General features: G+C 52.8%; 8 protein-coding genes across 8 annotated transcripts; 1 reads left to right on the top strand and 7 right to left on the bottom strand.

The window, feature by feature from the left end:
• Nucleotides 1-452: 452 nt before the first annotated feature.
• On the bottom strand, nt 453-1,883 carry BJY04DRAFT_213587 (uncharacterized protein; the record flags this gene model as incomplete). Its single annotated transcript, XM_073714939.1, has 5 exons — nt 453-921; nt 998-1,383; nt 1,448-1,552; nt 1,605-1,624; nt 1,670-1,883. 5 exons carry the CDS (start codon nt 1,881-1,883, stop codon nt 453-455), a joined length of 1,194 nt encoding a protein of 397 aa, XP_073575862.1.
• Nucleotides 1,884-3,315: 1,432 nt separating this feature from the next.
• Nucleotides 3,316-4,884, bottom strand: BJY04DRAFT_213586 (uncharacterized protein; the record flags this gene model as incomplete). Its single annotated transcript, XM_073714938.1, has 2 exons — nt 3,316-4,636; nt 4,682-4,884. The coding sequence occupies 2 exons, from the start codon at nt 4,882-4,884 to the stop codon at nt 3,316-3,318; spliced, it is 1,524 nt and encodes a 507-aa protein (XP_073575861.1).
• Nucleotides 4,885-5,187: 303 nt separating this feature from the next.
• On the bottom strand, nt 5,188-6,138 carry BJY04DRAFT_213585 (uncharacterized protein; the record flags this gene model as incomplete). Its single annotated transcript, XM_073714937.1, has 1 exon — nt 5,188-6,138. The coding sequence occupies one exon, from the start codon at nt 6,136-6,138 to the stop codon at nt 5,188-5,190; it is 951 nt and encodes a 316-aa protein (XP_073575860.1).
• Nucleotides 6,139-6,667: 529 nt separating this feature from the next.
• On the bottom strand, nt 6,668-8,366 carry BJY04DRAFT_178416 (major facilitator superfamily domain-containing protein). The gene is made up of 2 exons (XM_073709736.1): nt 7,785-8,366; nt 6,668-7,724 (listed from the first exon to the last, which is right to left on the bottom strand). Exons 1-2 carry the CDS (start codon nt 8,233-8,235, stop codon nt 6,769-6,771), a joined length of 1,407 nt encoding a protein of 468 aa, XP_073575859.1. The 5' UTR covers nt 8,236-8,366; the 3' UTR covers nt 6,668-6,768.
• A 368-nt stretch (nt 8,367-8,734) lies between these two features.
• Nucleotides 8,735-11,201, bottom strand: BJY04DRAFT_229242 (nucleobase cation symporter-1 family protein; the record flags this gene model as incomplete). Its single annotated transcript, XM_073719020.1, has 11 exons — nt 11,052-11,201; nt 10,870-10,973; nt 10,696-10,793; nt 10,529-10,646; nt 10,379-10,480; nt 10,135-10,318; nt 9,670-10,054; nt 9,486-9,601; nt 9,348-9,425; nt 9,103-9,257; nt 8,735-9,012 (listed from the first exon to the last, which is right to left on the bottom strand). Exons 1-11 carry the CDS (start codon nt 11,093-11,095, stop codon nt 8,735-8,737), a joined length of 1,662 nt encoding a protein of 553 aa, XP_073575858.1. The 5' UTR covers nt 11,096-11,201.
• Nucleotides 11,202-11,523: 322 nt separating this feature from the next.
• On the top strand, nt 11,524-12,752 carry BJY04DRAFT_98378 (NADP-dependent oxidoreductase domain-containing protein). The gene is made up of 5 exons (XM_073721417.1): nt 11,524-11,985; nt 12,045-12,177; nt 12,230-12,249; nt 12,301-12,465; nt 12,520-12,752. The coding sequence occupies exons 1-5, from the start codon at nt 11,591-11,593 to the stop codon at nt 12,716-12,718; spliced, it is 912 nt and encodes a 303-aa protein (XP_073575857.1). The 5' UTR covers nt 11,524-11,590; the 3' UTR covers nt 12,719-12,752.
• A 33-nt stretch (nt 12,753-12,785) lies between these two features.
• On the bottom strand, nt 12,786-14,538 carry BJY04DRAFT_213581 (uncharacterized protein; the record flags this gene model as incomplete). The annotated part of the gene is made up of 3 exons (XM_073714936.1): nt 12,786-13,699; nt 13,753-14,104; nt 14,158-14,538. 3 exons carry the CDS (start codon nt 14,536-14,538, stop codon nt 12,786-12,788), a joined length of 1,647 nt encoding a protein of 548 aa, XP_073575856.1.
• A 378-nt stretch (nt 14,539-14,916) lies between these two features.
• Nucleotides 14,917-16,443, bottom strand: BJY04DRAFT_178406 (uncharacterized protein). The gene is made up of 2 exons (XM_073709735.1): nt 16,200-16,443; nt 14,917-16,132 (listed from the first exon to the last, which is right to left on the bottom strand). Exons 1-2 carry the CDS (start codon nt 16,350-16,352, stop codon nt 14,969-14,971), a joined length of 1,317 nt encoding a protein of 438 aa, XP_073575855.1. The 5' UTR covers nt 16,353-16,443; the 3' UTR covers nt 14,917-14,968.
• Between the last annotated feature and the right edge of the window lie 84 nt (nt 16,444-16,527).

Genomic DNA, 16,527 nt, shown 5'->3' with positions numbered 1-16,527 from the left:
ACGATGTTCCGAAAGTGATCATCGAGAGCTCGCTGACGCAAGTTGTATTTGAGGAGTCATCTAAGATATTATAGCAAAGTTGGGAGCTTGTTCCAGAGTAAGAAACCTGTTCTACCCTGATAGTGAATCAATCTACCTCTTGCACTCTGGCATTGCATAATATGACTGCAAGGGGTTACCAAAGTATTACCATTCACAATCCATGCTATGATTCCCCCACCAGAGCTACGGGTTGAGTCACCGGAACATATTAAGGGAGATCAAGAGACCCCAACGAGCTGAACTAAAACAGAGGTAACGCCTAAGTAAGGCTCTGCAGTTTAGTGACGACCTTAGTGTCGAAAACTACACATCCATATAAACATACTGGAATATGTGAGAAGCCGCCAATATTACCTATATCGTCATCATGCCCATAAGAACCATAGCAAGAGCTCCTAGTAACCCTAGCGCTAAATCGAAACCCGACCCTCCACCCTCATCGTCGCAGACAATCTCGCATTCGCTGTCACGGACGCATCATCTCTCCCCTCCCCCTCCGCCCCCAAACTCTCAGTCTGCGTCAACGGATACAGATCATCACAGCCCCGCCCAAGACCTTTCGCATGTCCATTTTTGTGCCCAAAATGGTCATTCAACTCAATCCCACCGTCATGTCTAGTCGATGCCGAATCATGCCCGCCATGCCGCGAAGAAGCAGACAGCAAACTGCGAATCGACGTCGTCCACCGCTCCACGGACGGCAGCGCCGCTATCCTTCTCACGAACCTCGGTGTGCAGGGGAGACAACCGGCGATAATACCGCAGGAGATCTCAGCGAGGGAGGACAGGGCCATCAAGAAGGCAAAGTAGGAGGCGTTGTTTGTGGTTTTGTATATCAGGACGGAGTAGGCGAGTTTGACGATTGCGGCGGTGCAGGCCCTGCATTAGACAAAAGGGTACGGGTTAGCATTGAGATGGAACTATGTACGCGAGATGGAGTAGGGAGGTAACGTACATAACGCCCACTAGAAACGCCATGGAGACAGCAAGCTTTTTCCGACGCGACATCTGCAACCGCCAGATCTTGGTCTGAGGGAGGACTAGGATGACCAGGTCTGAGGCGCAGTTGATCACGCTCGCTGAGAGATTCTGCACGTCAGTCTGCACGACGCAGGTGCCCTCAGTGATAAGGAAGTCCCAGGCTTTGTTGATCGGGTCGCAGCCGAAGATGTCGAGGAAGGTGTTGATGGTGTAGTAGACGATGTTCATCCAGATGACGGCGTGGCAGCTCCAGAAGAAGAAGTCGCGCGACTGGGAAAAGATCTCGAGGAATTGAAGCAGGATGGAGATTTTAATGAAGAGGATGATCAGGCCGGCGAGGATGGAGCCGACGTGGTAGTACTGATTGTTCATTCATGGTTGTTACCTCCAGGGCTGGAGTCCTGGTGCGCAAAGAAACACTCACCCATAGCATGCTTCGGAGATCTCCAAAACTCATGTTCCACTGGTCAATCCCCGGCGCGACATGGATCACTAACCAGGCGGGGGCGAAATAGCCCATGAAAAGCCCCTGGGGGGTATTAGAAAAGGCCCGCTATCAGGGGAGAAAAAGGCCGGTTTACCCAGCCAATCGCCATGGCATCTAGAACGTTAATGGTATTCTCGAGCAATTGCGACAGAAACTTACAGTCAGACATGCGCAGTGAGCGGATGACAAAAACCTTTGTGTACACGCGAATGGCGAAAAATAGACAGGTCCAGCACAAGGCCATCAGCACAACCACATAGCCGGCGACCACCAAGTTTGGAGGATCAACAAGGTTGGACACCTCGCCAGGGGGTGGAATACTGGCGGGTAGCTTTAGGAAGGCCTCACGCTCCTCAGGTGAGAGAGTGGACATGGTGGGTGATTCACATCCGGGTAAGCGGGCGGGTGTCGAAAGAAAATCAGACGACCAGAAGCTCCAGCCGGCAGTTATAAAAGAGGGAACTTTGTGAGGTGGTACAAAGGGCTTTGGGTGTACAACCTCGGGGTGATGCGAACATGCTGACCGCAACGCCGGTCAAGGGCTGTGATCCAGTCAAAGACTCGTTGGGGTGCAGATCCGGCCTGAAATCCGTCTGACTTGCAGATCAGGGCTGGAATGTCACCACTTTGCTAGCTTCAGGTAGGACAGAGTGCCATCTAGCGGCGACCCATGCATCCGTGCGTCGTCATGATTGGCAAAATGATTTCCGATAAGCGCTTGCTCCATACGCTGCGCCGTCCGTCATTCAAGATTGGGAACTCACAAGCGCCGCGACGGTCGACTGTTTCGCTTCTTGCTGGGGTACATCAATACCAGGCCGAGAAGAGCCAGCTGTCTGGTAACAGCCCAGAATCATACCCAGGTAGGGTTATCAAAGTCTTCCGGAGCATCGAGGTGTTTGGGTACGTTGATTTCGCATCGTGCTAGCCGACGGCTCGGGGTGTACCAATCTCAAGCCCCGAACGACGTGGTCGTATTTATATGCAAAAGAATGAATCCTGGGGGCCTCCTGTCTCTCATCTAGCCCGTGATGCCGGGGGTCGCCTCAATAGAAGATCTTGCTCTTTGGTGTCTCTGCCCGTCCAGGAACATTGCGGTACAAGCTAGAGTGGTGGAACGCGTCACCCTCTGTGCCTTTTGATGTGGTGCCAGTGCTTTAGTCTCATCCATCGAAGCAAAATGCCGCAGATTCTTGAAACAGGTCCGCTGCATGCGTTGCTGCGGTTGCGTCACCTATGTCTGGATAGAGTACCTTTAACATTTGGTTTGCATACGACCACGCGAGGTGGGTTGGGCATAGGGCATACCATCCGCTCAGCCCTATTAGAGCCCCCATTATTATCAACGTGACCAGGATCAGGATGAGTCCTCGGTGTATTGCTGGTTCTGGAGATATGAGAACCATGCGACTACTACAATCCCTCTAGAAGAAACGCGATAAGAATGGGAAGTACAATCTGAGCCACCACATTGATTCCTCCGACCATGAGATAAATAGCAAGGGATTTCCTAGCCTCTTCCAGTGAATGTCAGCTACACACGGAACGCAGCCTTGTTTGCGAAGAGAGCTTCAGAGCCTGCTGACCCGGTACGGGACATGTGCGCTCTTGGTTCCTGGATAAGAGGTTCACATAGTACGGAGAGTGCATTCAAGCACGTTTCATATATTTATAAGTGTAACTTTGGGGCCAGCAGAGGAGGTCAGGCTCGCAATGAGGTTCGGACGAAGTTTTTAGGGTGATTTTCCTGGCTGCTGAGTCGATATCAATGTGAAAAGAGCATCGTTGCGTTGACGACATGGCACTTATTTGAGGAGTCCCCGCCGTCGAAGGGCGGATCGAGTGTACCACTCCGACCCTGGTAAGAATGCATCACGAAGGACCCCGTATGGAGAAGCAGCCGACCCGTCCCCACTGTAGAAAAAAGGGTTTTGGCCATCTCCATACATGAACTCGCAGACTGCCTCCTCAATCCACACCTCGTGCCCAAGCTGGTCATAGTCCGTGGGCACGGAAATGGATATTGTTGGTCGCTCAACAGGATCCCGAGCGCGCCAGTCTAGCTTATCCCGCATATCGTCAAGAAGCTCACGGAAGCAACCACCTTGGTCGACGAACCAGAGATGAGCGAGAAGCAATGAGCGGAGTGCTGGCAGTGCGCTCAGGAATTCAATTATGTCGTCCTTGTCGACGAGGAAGCCCGAGAGGCCGAAGTGACGGAGTCTGTGCCAGGAGTCCACGGGGAAGATTGTCCTCAGGGGCACCCATTGGTTACGTGAACCTCCAAGACTCTTCTCAGTACTATCGCTTGCTGGATCCGATGCGACGTTGGTAGTGAGGCTCATGTGCTCAAGGTCGAGGGCGTTTGCAAGGGCGCGGAAGAGCAATTTGCTATGGAAGCACCGCCACCCCGTGTGCTCCTGGCCTCCGACGAGAAGGGCCAGGTCGAGACGCCGGAAGCCAGGTCGCTTAAGTATCGTGGTAAAATCATGATATTCAGCATTGGGTTCTTCAGAAACACGGCAGTTTAGGCCCGATTCTAGCGAATTAACGTCGATGACTAGCTCGGAGATGTGGTGCTCGGTATACTCAGTCAGTGCACGAGTGATTATACCAAAGCCACGATATTTCGCTCTAACATCAGGGTCCTCCCATGGCTCTGCACTTGGCTTGTCACCCGCGTAGCGGCCATTGGGCCATCCGCGGGGAATTGGATAGTTGAAGCCCTTGGGAAACGCCCGGATCATTGGAGTCTCGTATAAAGGAGCCCAGAGCCCTCCATGCGCTGCAGGGGTGAGGGTGATTCTAATCAGCGCGGGAAACCTGCGAAGCCCGTAGGCTAGAGCTTCGGCATCTTTGTTGAAAATGATGACATCCTCCTGTTGGTAAAGGAGATTCTGATAGTACTGCCAACATACCCGGGGAGAAAGTTCATTATCAAGATGCTCAGAAAGACGGGGATCTTCCAGCGCAGTTCCTGGGCTGACCACCCCTGTCCTGAATGGTATCTCTCCCTCTTTATTCCAGCTCATCTCCCTTATGAACCACGCGTGATCACCATCATCCTCCCATTGAGGGTCTTCAATTTCATCGATATCGTCATTGTAGATGTTACGGTGTGGTGGTCTCATAAGGCGAGCATCATCTCAGACTATCTCTTTGACACCATACCGATATGCATCACTATCAGCGACAGCCCGGAAGACAGCGACATTCAGTGGATTAGCGGAGAGAAAGACGCGGTCAAGGCGGAGCTGGGCGGCATTGCATAGTGCTTTACAGGTCAACCGCAACGCCTTGATAGCCTTGTTCGGCAGAGAGTCGATAATAATATGGAGAAGCTCTGCTGAGAGATGGGTGAGGTGAGGAGCCATTTTGAGATGTAATATCTTGGCGTAGGAGGTCAAGAGGAGGGTTGATCTCTTAGGCAGTTACTCCAAGACAGGCTTAGTATGTATGCATTTTCTCTTGGCCAGCTTGGCAGCATCGGTGAGACCTAAGGATTGACTATACAGATCGTACCAGAGCCAACTCGGGGTCATGGCTCCGAAAAGCTTTTTCCAGAAGTCAGCAATCGGGCTGCCTCTACTCCCAGGGTGACCAAGAACGCACCGGACAGCTACATCTCTTCGTCACGTCCCCATAGTCTTTAGTATATATTAATCAACATCATCCTCTCACTTCCCAACAGCAATCCCCACAGAACACTCCATCGCAAATCCAAAACACCGCACATACCACCCCCTCGACCAATAACTCAACTCCATACAATGCGGCGCACCATTCATCAACCCCCCATCAACCCTCACACTCTTCATAAACGCCCTCAAACAAACCCCAACCTCCTCCCTCGTAGCCACAAAAAACGGATCCCTCTCCACAAGCGAAAAAATAACCGGTACCACAACATGCTCCGCCCACTTCTCCTTCCACGTCTCCATCCAAGAGCCCCTAAAGTCCCGAATCTCAGCCTCCGGCGTCGCCGCATTCAGCCGCTCGCTCTGCGCCAGCACATCCCCATCACAAGTCCCAGCCCGGAACATAATCCGATCTTTAATACCCACAGGAAGCAAAAGATAGTCCGGTCCAACCTTGACATACGCACTGCGCGCGGCCTCTGCTTCAGCCTCAGACATAACGGGTGTCTTGTCACCGAGACCTGAAACGATGATTCCACCTAGCGGGTATTTCGGACTTTCATCCCGTGCGTGCAAAGACGCAGCAACGATCCCGCTCATCCCACCGAGACTATGGCAAAGCAGAACAAGGGCGTTACAGCCTTCGCCGAATCTCGCCCATAACGCCGGGAGGATATACTCGTGCAGCCAGCGACCAGACTCTTCGTTGAAATCAGATCCTTCTGGCAGCGGGAGAAAGGAGGTTGTGCCGCCGTAGCAGGGTCGGTCGATTGCTACAAATGGGATTCCGAGAGATGTGCTTGTTGTTGATGCGGAGGTCTCGGGGGTCCCGTTGAAGTAGCTGCTGTCGTATGTTCCGCCGTGCAGGGCGACGATTAGGGGGCGAGAGCTGGCTGGAGATGAGGTGGATTTCAAAGACAAGGGTGATGGGATCGAGTGTATGCCCGCCACTGTGGCGTTGTCGGGGAGTGGCAGGGTGAAGGGCTGCATTGCGGTATCACTATCTGATAATAGATACAGTGATATTGGCAGCAATATTATAGCACGAGGAGGTTAAGGATGGACGGAGAGTACATGGATATTGTAGAGCTTGACCGAGCCAACAGTTTCCATAGGGAAAGAAATAGAATTGAAGCCAGGACGTTAAGCTGTTTCGACGAGCGGCAATACGCTGTTAAATCCGGAATTCTCCACCGGGGAATCCACTGGGTGATGACACTGGAGCCATGGTTGACCATGGCCTGGCACTACGCATTAAATATTCTGCGCGATTCGCAGATGCACTGTGCTTATCTCCGAGCTGGATTCCGTAGTTAGGTCTGCAGAGTTCCTTAGATCTGCGTGGAAGCTTGCGTCAAACCACAGCCTTGTGGCATATAGTGATCATGGCAAGATATTCGAAGAGTGATTTTCTCAATCGAGCCTCTCAAGCGGAGGGACAGTGGCGAATTGAAAAGCTGGAGGTGACAAAGGAAAGGTTAGCTCAGATTTAAAAAAGACAGCGGAAGGCGGTTGTTGAGAAAGAAAGTCTATTAGTCGTTAACGCTTGGTTGAAAAGCTCTATATCTATAGTCTATAGTCATCACATCACATCACATCACATCCACCACCCCCGGCAATCTAGACAGTAGTAGTATTGCCACCCGCAGCCCCAACTCTGCTCTCCTCCACATCACCCCCCTTGACATCCTCCTGAACAACCTGTACCTCATGACTATGCTCCAACTCCGAAAGAACAATCCAGGTCGGAACAACACAAAGGAGGGTAATCCCGAAATTCAACCCAATGCTCACAAAATGATTCGCATTGCCCTCGCTCTGCATCGCCCACGCAACCGTCTGGCCTAGCGCCTCAAAGCCCCTGAGAATACCACAGTGGTAGCTCAGCGACGAGATATCCGTGCTATACTGCCCGACAAGCCAATACAGGAACTGCTGGAATGCTTGCCCGCCAAACGTCCAGAAGAAGACGAGGGCGTAGGATTTCCCGAACCCGCCTTTGAACCAGTCAAACACCGGGGCGGATTCATAGTCGTAGTAGAACTGGTCTTGCAGGATAGACGCCCAGATCCACGTCCCCGTTAGAACAAGGATGATCGCGATGAACGCGACACGGGCGCGGGTTTTGATGTGGATACTTTGTCGGTCGAGCAGTCCTGCAATGAGGAACGAGGATGCGATTCCGGCAAAGTTGGTGAGGAAGGAAGAGAATGCGCGCGACCGCACGGTGAAGTAGCTTGTGAGCCAGGTTGACTGGAAGCCGTTGTAGAAGTAGCTGATGAAGAAGGCCGGGAGGAGGAGGACGACACGCCGGGTGGCGAGGAGGGAGACGGCGGCTTTGAATTCGGCGGCCCAGGAGGCTTTCTTATGGACGACGACGAGGGTGCGGTCTTTGCGTTGGACTTTCTCGGCAGGGCTGAGGAGGAGGGCGATGGGCAGACCGAGACACATGATTACGATGAAGACGATGTAGGTGCTCGAGCTGACGGAGCCGGTGGTGGAGGTTTGGGCGTTGAGGCCGAGATTGATGGCGCCGCCGACGATGGGGCCGGCTGCTTTGGCGGTTTGCCAGATTGCTAGCAGCATAAGATGTCAGTGGAGTAACTTATAGAAGGATACAGTAAGAACAAGCATACCAAGATAAAAGGCGCGATCCTTCGGACTGGGATACCCAATGATGATCGCCGCCTCGGCAGCCCAGAAGAAACCCGCCGAGATACCGCACAGCGCACTGCCAAACAGCATGAACCATGTCGTCGGCGAGTAGTTGTTTGTGTATAGTCCCGCGCCGTAGATGGGGTACCCGATGGCACCGAGCGCAAGGCCGTACCGCAGTCCAATCCGGTTGTTGATCGCACCGGCAGCCACACAGACGACCGCGAACAAGCCGTACAGCAGGGCGTTAGCGGCGGAAACTGCATAAGGCTCGGCAGCGCCACCAGCTCCGAGATTGTTCAGGGCATCCCACATTCCTGGCGCGGTGAATGACACGCCGGAGGCGATGGCGATCTGGAAGGGGATGGAGCGGTAGATGGAGCGCAGGCGGCTGCTTGCAGCCGGTGCTGCGAGTGCATCTGGAGAAACCATGATGGACTAGATACAGCTGGAGAGACGGCGATCTGCCCACGTGGCTGTCAACAGGAGAGATAAGGTTGGGGAGAAGAAGAAAAGAAAAATGAAAGAAGAATGGCAACCTTGGGAGGGCAGCAAAAAATTGAAGCCGAGCTCGGTGGTAGTGGAGCCAGAGGCAATCACGCAATTGCGGAGATTTCCTGCATGATTGGCGGGTGGAGCAAGTTGCTGCAACAGTCGGCCCGGTGCCGTTCCATATTTCGACGACATCCTTTGCCTCGTGAGTCGTGGCGAAATATCCACCTTTTGTCCATCTGTGGCAAGGAGATGGATGAGCTCGATACTTCATCTACTACGTTGGGTGGAACAAAGATGCTGATGTTCCTAGCTTCCGGTATATGTCATTGGCCGCTAAACCTTAATAAAATAGCCTGTTCCCGTTATATATATCCTCAAATCACCCAAGCCCTAATCCACCCATTCTCTCATTTGACATGCAGCCCAAGTAGTTTCCTCAAACAACAGAAACAACCTCCAACCTCTTCTTATCCCCGTCCCTTTCTCCCTCTACCGACTTCCTCAAAATCCCCCCCTCAACCCCATCAATAACTCCTTCACCCCCCAGAACAAACGGCCCCTCCTGATCAACCCCCTCAACCGGAAACAAATAATTCAATCCCCAGAAAACCAGAAACGAGATTGCCAACCCGACAATAAACGTCAGGTTATACAACCGTAACCACCCGACCCACTGCCCGTAGTTCCACGCGTTGACGTTTGCTGCGAGGCCGGCTGTACATCACATAACAAATTAGTTCACTCTTCACTAGGCTCCTAAGATTCAAAGTAAAAAACAAAAAGGAACTGGAAGTAGGTACGTACGAAGCAACGGCCACATCCCTGCCGTAAACGCCACGAAAGCGCGCCAGTTCACGCCCGAGCGGAACCAGTAGATCGAGCTGCTGTCGCCGCGGTACAGGTCGCTGACTTTGAGGCGGTGGCGGCGGACTAGGTGGTAGTCTGCTAGCATTAGGCCTCTATAGATGGTGAAGTGTTAGTTGTATGCCCATGCAGTACGGCGGGTAAGAATGGGAGAGGGGTGGGGGATGCAGCAAGAATAAACATACGTCGCCGGCGCCATGAAGACACCAAACCCGCTAAGCACGGAGAGGAATTTGTCTGCTGTGGAGAGGAGCTGCCATGGTCTGACCATTATGATATCAATGAGACTGATAAGCCAAGCGTGAAGAGAACAGGGGGCTCACTGTGTCGCAATCCCAATAACAGCCATAACATACCCCCCACGCCGGATATTCAGATATTTCGGCCAAAGACCCGCAAGATCCATACCGCAGCTGACGCTGTTAAGCACTACACTGATCTACTCCCGTCAGCACCACCCCCACTATTTATATCCTAGGTCAAACCAAAGAACGAGACGCTACTCACCGAAAACTGACTCGCCACCATCCCCAAACTCGCAAAGAACACCCCCGCCCGAACCCTCGGACTACTCCCATAGTACTCCTGCACATCAGCCAGAAGGTAAATCGGATTCCACTGAATTTCGCCACCCATAATTTTATTGCTCGCTGAGGTAACAACAATCCCGATCGTGGCGGTAATCGCAATCGTAACGGGGCACGCAACGAGCTGTGACAGTGTGGGCGCGTATCGCCGCTTCGAATATCGGACCCAATCGCTTTGCCCGAGGGTGCCGGAGCCCCAGGAGCCGAGGATGGCGGTAATACCGAACATGAAGGCCCAGCCGGTGTTCGGGGCGGTGCCGGGTTCGTGGAAGAGGTTTCCCGGGCCGTGGGCTTGGGAGACGGCCCTTTATGCACAAATCATTAACATCTGTTCTTTTTCTTTTCTAAACGAATGGAAGAAATAGAAAGGGTGCAGGGGGTATACCAGATCAAAATCCCAAAACAAGATCCACAGAACAGCACAAAGCAGATGAAGAAGGGGATCTGCAGCTTTTCGGGCCGGATCAGGACAGCCGGGATGAAGCCGACCATCCAGATGACCAGCCCGATAAAGTCGTTTGTTTGCAGGTGGGAGCTTTCGGAGAAGTAGTTTTTCATGTGTGCGAAGCCTGATTTTGTCAGCCATGCCTACATGGGCAATAAATAGATAGATCGTGGGAGCGGCGTACCTGGAATAATAGCCCCAATCATGACCCGTGTCGCCTGCCCGCCCCAGAATGCCTGCATGCCAAACCACATGCACGAGACGAATGTGCGAAGAATAACGGGAACTCTGCGTGTCAGCGTGGTTGGATGGTAATAAAGGTCTCAAGACGTACAGTAAGACCCTCTCATCCCCCAAGAAAACCGACTGGAGACGGTGAACCCAATATGATGGACTTCACCCATCCACCCGCAGGCTACAGCGAGCAAGCCGGACATGAAGCCACCGACAATCTGCATATCCCTTAGGAACTGTGCCGATGGAGCAGGGGAAGAGACATACGACGACGCCAATAGCCTGCTGCGGACTCAACCCGAACGATAACAATGTACTCCCCGTCGACCAAGCGGAGATGCATGAGCCAGATACAGTCCAGTATCCTTTGCTTCATTAGCAGGGGCTTTGAGGTACCCGGCCCAGGCACAGGGACAGCAGCAGGGAATGGTGATGACGTACCGAAATACGACCAAACACCATACGTCCTCCTCTCCGGCGGGATGGGGATAAGATCGCGATTACACCAGGTTGTATTCTCATATTCCGCGTCTTCATCGACAGGGCTGCCGCAGTAACCATGTTAATCGCGAGGACGGTGATGGGATACTCGGGGTTAGGAATCAAGGGGTGGCAAAACGCACCATTGCAGCCTCTGCTTGATTTCAGGCCACGACCAGGACGGCATACTGCTCGTGTCAACGCTGCTTGGAAATGAAAATGCTCCGAGTAGTCAGTCGCTGTGACTGGATCCAGAACCCGACGTGGTTGACAGCTGCAGTGGATGACATTTTGTGGAGGGCCGGGGAAAGAATACCTAATGAGCACCGCGGCTTATCGTTACACCAGGACCGGCTATCTCTGCAGCTGAATTGACCGATCATCTGAGTCTTCCCCGATCTTCTCCCCGCGTTATCAGCATGAAGGAGCGCTAGAGTGTTGATCTAGCCTCGATGAGGGCTAGGCTAGGGGAGATAAGAAATGTTGGAGACTGGCAGGGTTGGGGTAGATTGATAGGGCATGCATCCTATCATGATCGGCCAAGAAGATTGGAGTTAACCGAGAGCATAGTTGGAGAAGGTGATGTTGGAGTTGGAGCTGGAGATCTATGGCCAAGGAGATATGAAGTAAACCTGCTGTAACAATCTGTCACTATGCTATCACAGAAACTGAAACTGCCAAAATGTCTCTTCAGACAAAATCCTACCCCCTCCCTAACGGCACCGGCGCCATCCCCGCCATCGGCCTAGGAACCTGGCAATCAACCGCAAACGCCACCCGCGACGCAGTAAAACACGCCCTGCAGCATGGCTACCGACACATCGACACAGCACTCAACTACGGCAATGAAAAGGAAGTCGGCGAGGGGATACGTGCCTCGGCCATCCCGAGAGAGGAGATCTGGGTTACCACGAAACTAGATAATCACTGGCATCATCGCGTGCGCGAGGGACTGGAGTCTTCGTTGAATGATCTGGGATTGGAGTATTTGGATTTATACCTGATTCACTTTCCGTGCTCGACGGATCCGGATGATCGGGGGAGGGTTTTGGAGGGGTGGGATTTCGTTAAGACTTGGTGGTTAATGATCTCTCTGTTCATCCTGTACGGAGTAGACGGCATATTGACGAATACAGGCAAGAGATGCAGATACTGCTTTCTACAGGCAAAGTGCGAAATATCGGCGTGTCGAATTTCCAGATCAGCCATTTGGAAACACTCCTCAGTGATCCTTCGTGCACGGTTATTCCGGCTGTGAACCAGATTGAGGTATGTTCTGAACCACCTAAGGAGTTAGCAGTACAGCTAATGTCTCACACAGCTGCACCCATATAACCCCTCGTGAGTCTGCTGTTTACGTTCCAGTATATTCGTATCGTCTGACGTTAGCAGCCCCAAGCTCCTGGCCTACTGTGCCTCCAAAGGCATCCACTGCACAGCATACTCGTGCCTCGGCGGACACAGCGACTCGCCGATAAACGGGCACACAAATCTGACGAACGACCCGGTTATCTTGAAGATTGCAGAGGCGAAAAAGAAGACGCCTGCGCAGATCCTGTGAGAACCCTTTGGCTTTTAATGTTCATGTTGAGCAGGCTAATAAGCGCACAGACTTGCATGGGGCCTGCAGCGCGGGGTCAGCGTCATTCCGAAGAGCGTCACTCCAAGTCGTATCGAGAATAACTTCGATCTTGGTGGGTGGGAGTTGACCGAGGAGGAATTCGCGGAGATCAGCGGGATTCCAACCCGGTCAAAGGTCGTAGGAGATGGATGGATGCCAATCCGGGTGTTCTTGGGTGATGACGAGTAAACGTGCCTCGCAACTATAAATACATACCAGCTATACCAGTACAGTCGCTCCATCCTAGCATCAACAATCAAACATCAAACGGCCACGCCTTGTCCCACTCAATTTTCTCCTGTCTCGACTTCGCAAGTTTGCTAATCAGCACGTGCTTTTCTGCCGCGAGAGCCGCTTTGACATTTTCATAATCCTCTGCTTCGACAAATCCTCCCTCTGGCCACCTTGTGCCCATGTGTTCCTTGAGACCCTCCATAAGCTCCGTGCCGCGCATTGCATCCGCAGCATCCATCTTAATCGTAGCTATCTCATCCGCAGAGAACTTCAACGGAAACGGTGGATTGCCTGCAGCTTGCACGCCCGGTAGGTCAGACCATCTGCTTTCCAGATCCAGGCACTGGAATTGGTACGAGGCTTCGCCGTCGACAAGCAGATTCTGCGCGGCATAGAGCATGTCGAAGCTGGTTGATTTGCGGAATCGCATGGCGTCGAATAAGGGCCTGTTTGTGCGCTCGATGTGGGTTCGGTAGTAAGGTAGAATGCTTCCGGTTGTCAGATTCTCTATGTCGTCAAGTTCGTCTTGTGAAAGACCCGAGAGGTCGCGGAGCAATGACTTTGGGAGATTAAAGTGTGGATCTCCGAGATCAAGAAAAGGTGGTTGGCAGGCTTGCTCGAAAAGGGGCAGCACTGCGCTGGACTGCCAGCCCAGTATGCATGTCACCTCCGTTGGGTTGTTCTTGTTGACGAATATATTTTCTGCTTTAAGGTTGGCGGGGAAGAGGGTAGGTAGTGTAATAGCTCGGCCTGGCGGAAGCAGGTATTTAGCCAGGCGGAGGTAGTTTTGCAGGGCTGCAATCTTGGTGTGGCGAGAGCGCTGGTATCTGCCGGGCTCGTAGAGAGTGAGGAGCGTCGGGGGTAGTTGGGGAATTTGCTCGACACAGGCAATCTCGCGATGGCCCACCGCTAACGCGTACTTCTCCGCAGTATTCCCTATAGCGCGGTCTGTAAGTAGCGTTCTCTTAATGGCGAATGTGTGTTCATACAAGGGCCCCTGTCAAACTGCAAGGCTAATCTGCCATCTTCCTGCCAGTCGCGGGCCACTGACGGGCCAATGGCAAACTGAGGATACTCATGTATACCACAAGAGGAGGCCACGTCAGCTTCGTAGTAGAGACTTCCATACTGCTCGAATTGAGTTGACATCCAGGCTTTCTGAAATCTGGATATTGTCTTCGCAAGTTCCACCTGTTCCTCCATACTCATAAAGGGCCATGCGTCCTGCAGTGGAGTCCCCGCAGCCTTCTCCATGATGATATATTCAGCACCGACGGGATTGCTTGCATTCGCACACCAATCAAGCACCCTCGGCGTTGGGGTTTGCAGATGATTACGAGCCTGGACCAATACATTAGCAGGCCCACCTCCAACGCACGAGAGAAAGCTCTTACAAAGTCCATCATCGCCACTTCACTTGCCGTGGTGTAGAATGGCCTCCCCGCATTCGGATTCGGCAGCTTGGCAACAATCTCCGTGCCGTTGGGCAGGGTAAAGAGAAAAGTCTTGTTGAACCGTCCCTCCATGAACTTCTGGATGGGGGTGCGATCGTACATTGCCGATGGAAAGCCGGCCGACTTCAGGGCACGCTTGACAAGCGCCTCCATGTCAAATGTGACATGTCGCTTAGATAACTCCTCAACCTCATTGCAGACAAAGCGTCCTCTGGTGTAGCGGAACCAGGAATCCCCTGGTTTGCCGATCAGGAGATGCGGTTCGCCCAGATTGGTAGAAATGGAGAAAGCGTGTTTGAGGCGGGACCAGAAGCCTGGCATTATCTCATTGGTAGAAAGGAAGGAAGAGGTCGAGGTGGAGGTGCTTGGAAAAAGGCCGAGCTGCCATCTCCAGTCACGTGCGAGGTTGAGTCAGCGTAGCCTGCAGCCATAGGATTTAGGCAGAGATAGAATAATACTGTCCTTGCCATTTAGTTGCTTGTCATCTCCGTGTCTACTTTACACATTTAGCTCTGAGAGATATTGCTGACTGGCAGCAGCACGAATTAGCTAGGCCAGAGATCTCTCCAAGGGGAGGAAAGTAACAACGAGCAGTGTTGTTTGCGTTGTTGTAAACAGAAGCATGCATGATCAGGACAAGCAGAAAGAGCGTGTTTAAACATGCTTCGCTCCTGTCTGCTTCATAGACCTTCACCGGCCCTGGTTCACTATCCGCATGCAATACATCTATCATCCACTCTCCCCCCCGTACCTACTCCAGTGCCTCCCTCGCCCTCTCCAACATCCCCACTTGAATATCCTCCAACAACCCCGCAACCATACCCCCTACCTCCTCAACTTTTACCTTCCGTTTTGCCTCGCCTCTGGACAAATCCCTCCGATCAACAGTAACATACCCACCCCTAGCCTCCTCGCTCCCAACAACAATCAGCAACGGGACACCCTTCACACTCCATTCGTGGAACTTCCAGTTCGCTGATCGCCAAGTGCGCCCGTCAATTATAACACGCACACCAGCATCCAAGAGATCCTTGTGCACGCTGGTTAGAATCGTGTGGATCTGCGGATGCCACTCGACATTCCGAGTATCTTGGTAGGGTATGAGGACGATTTGAGAGTCCGACACGCGAGGCGGGATGATCAGACCGCGGTTATCGCCATGTGTTGCGGCGAGGAGGCCGATTGTTGCGCTTGTTATGGTGAATGTGTTTTGCCAGACGTAGGTTGGCGTGTCAGGTTGGTTGGGGTCTGCGGCGGGTGTAGTAGGACTGGTGGTACTGCCACTGCCATGAGCACTAGGAATAACAATGTGATATTTCCTGCTCCATGTCTGCCCCAGCTGTCGGCATGAGGCGATTTCGATCTCAACTCCGAGGGTTAGAATTGTGCCGACGAGTATTGCGGTTTGCAAAGAGTGCGCGGCGCCGCTGGACGGCGATGCTTCCATGGCTGTTTGGTACCGCTTCGTGGTGATGGGGATGGCGAGAAAATCTGTAAACAGCCTTGTGTAGATAGCGATAACCTGCTCCATTTCCTCGAGTGAATCCTGGTGTGTCAAGTACGCGGTATGTGCTTCTTGAACCAGGCAGGTCCTATCCTGGATTAACGGCTGCGGAGGGAGGTCATGGCCCTGGGCGAGGTCGGGAGTATTCTGCGTGCGACATGTGAACTGGTTAAGGCGTAGAGGGAGATCTCGTTCGGTTTTAATCCATTTGGCAAGTAACGGATAGAGGGTGGAGGCGATGGGCGGTTCGGAGTTGGGATCCGAGACAGAGAGGCCGTCATCAACGGAAGCATCAGGAGTTGAGGTATCTGGACTCGCAGGCAGCGGGAGGGAGAAGTCGCGTACACCCAGCGACGTGAGTTCGCCTCGGAGGAAGGTACATAATCTCTCCCAGATTGCATGTGCTCCTGGCTGTACACGTTAGAGTGTACTCGGTTCATGAACTCTAGGATGTGGTATAAAGAAGGGATGCACATACACGTAGCAGAAGGCAGCCGGGCTTCGGCGTGCCAGTCTCCGTCATTTCGCCTTTTACCAGGACCTCCCGATACCAAGCCCAGAAGTCGGTCCCCTTTCTTGCTTCGATCTCCGGCATGGGGACGGCTGTGACATGTTTACGGTGACTTGCCATGTTGTGAGATTGTATTAGCCAGTTGAAAAGTGTTTACGTGCGGGAGAGTGAGAGGTTAGAGTGGTGTAGTGTGTTGAGGGTACTAGGTCTGTCACAGCAGGAAGGCAATCGCCAAGTAGGCAGTCAGATGTCTCAAAGGCAGAGATTCCAGCGCAATTCGCCACATGAGGGGGCT

This window comes from Aspergillus karnatakaensis (genome assembly GCF_047715665.1).
Source record: "Aspergillus karnatakaensis strain CBS 102800 unplaced genomic scaffold BJY04scaffold_4, whole genome shotgun sequence".
In the NCBI taxonomy this organism is placed as follows: domain Eukaryota; kingdom Fungi; phylum Ascomycota; class Eurotiomycetes; order Eurotiales; family Aspergillaceae; genus Aspergillus; species Aspergillus karnatakaensis.
The sequence above is the reverse complement of the archived record's forward strand: the minus strand, read 5'-3'. Positions and strand labels throughout refer to the sequence as shown.

Bases quoted from the DNA above. Each gene is read 5' to 3' on its own strand.
- BJY04DRAFT_178416 (XM_073709736.1), bottom strand. From the start codon at position 8,235: ATGGTTTCTCCAGATGCACTCGCAGCACCGGCTGCAAGCAGCCGCCTG. The intron at 7,725-7,784 runs GTATGCTTGTTC...TTATGCTGCTAG, and splicing joins GGATCGCGCCTTTTATCTTG to CAATCTGGCAAACCGCCAAA.
- BJY04DRAFT_98378 (XM_073721417.1), top strand. From the start codon at position 11,591: ATGTCTCTTCAGACAAAATCCTACCCCCTCCCTAACGGCACCGGCGCC. The intron at 11,986-12,044 runs GTGGTTAATGAT...TGACGAATACAG, and splicing joins TGGGATTTCGTTAAGACTTG to GCAAGAGATGCAGATACTGC. The intron at 12,250-12,300 runs GTGAGTCTGCTG...TGACGTTAGCAG, and splicing joins CTGCACCCATATAACCCCTC to CCCCAAGCTCCTGGCCTACT.
- BJY04DRAFT_178406 (XM_073709735.1), bottom strand. From the start codon at position 16,352: ATGGCAAGTCACCGTAAACATGTCACAGCCGTCCCCATGCCGGAGATC. The intron at 16,133-16,199 runs GTATGTGCATCC...TAACGTGTACAG, and splicing joins CCGGCTGCCTTCTGCTACGT to CCAGGAGCACATGCAATCTG.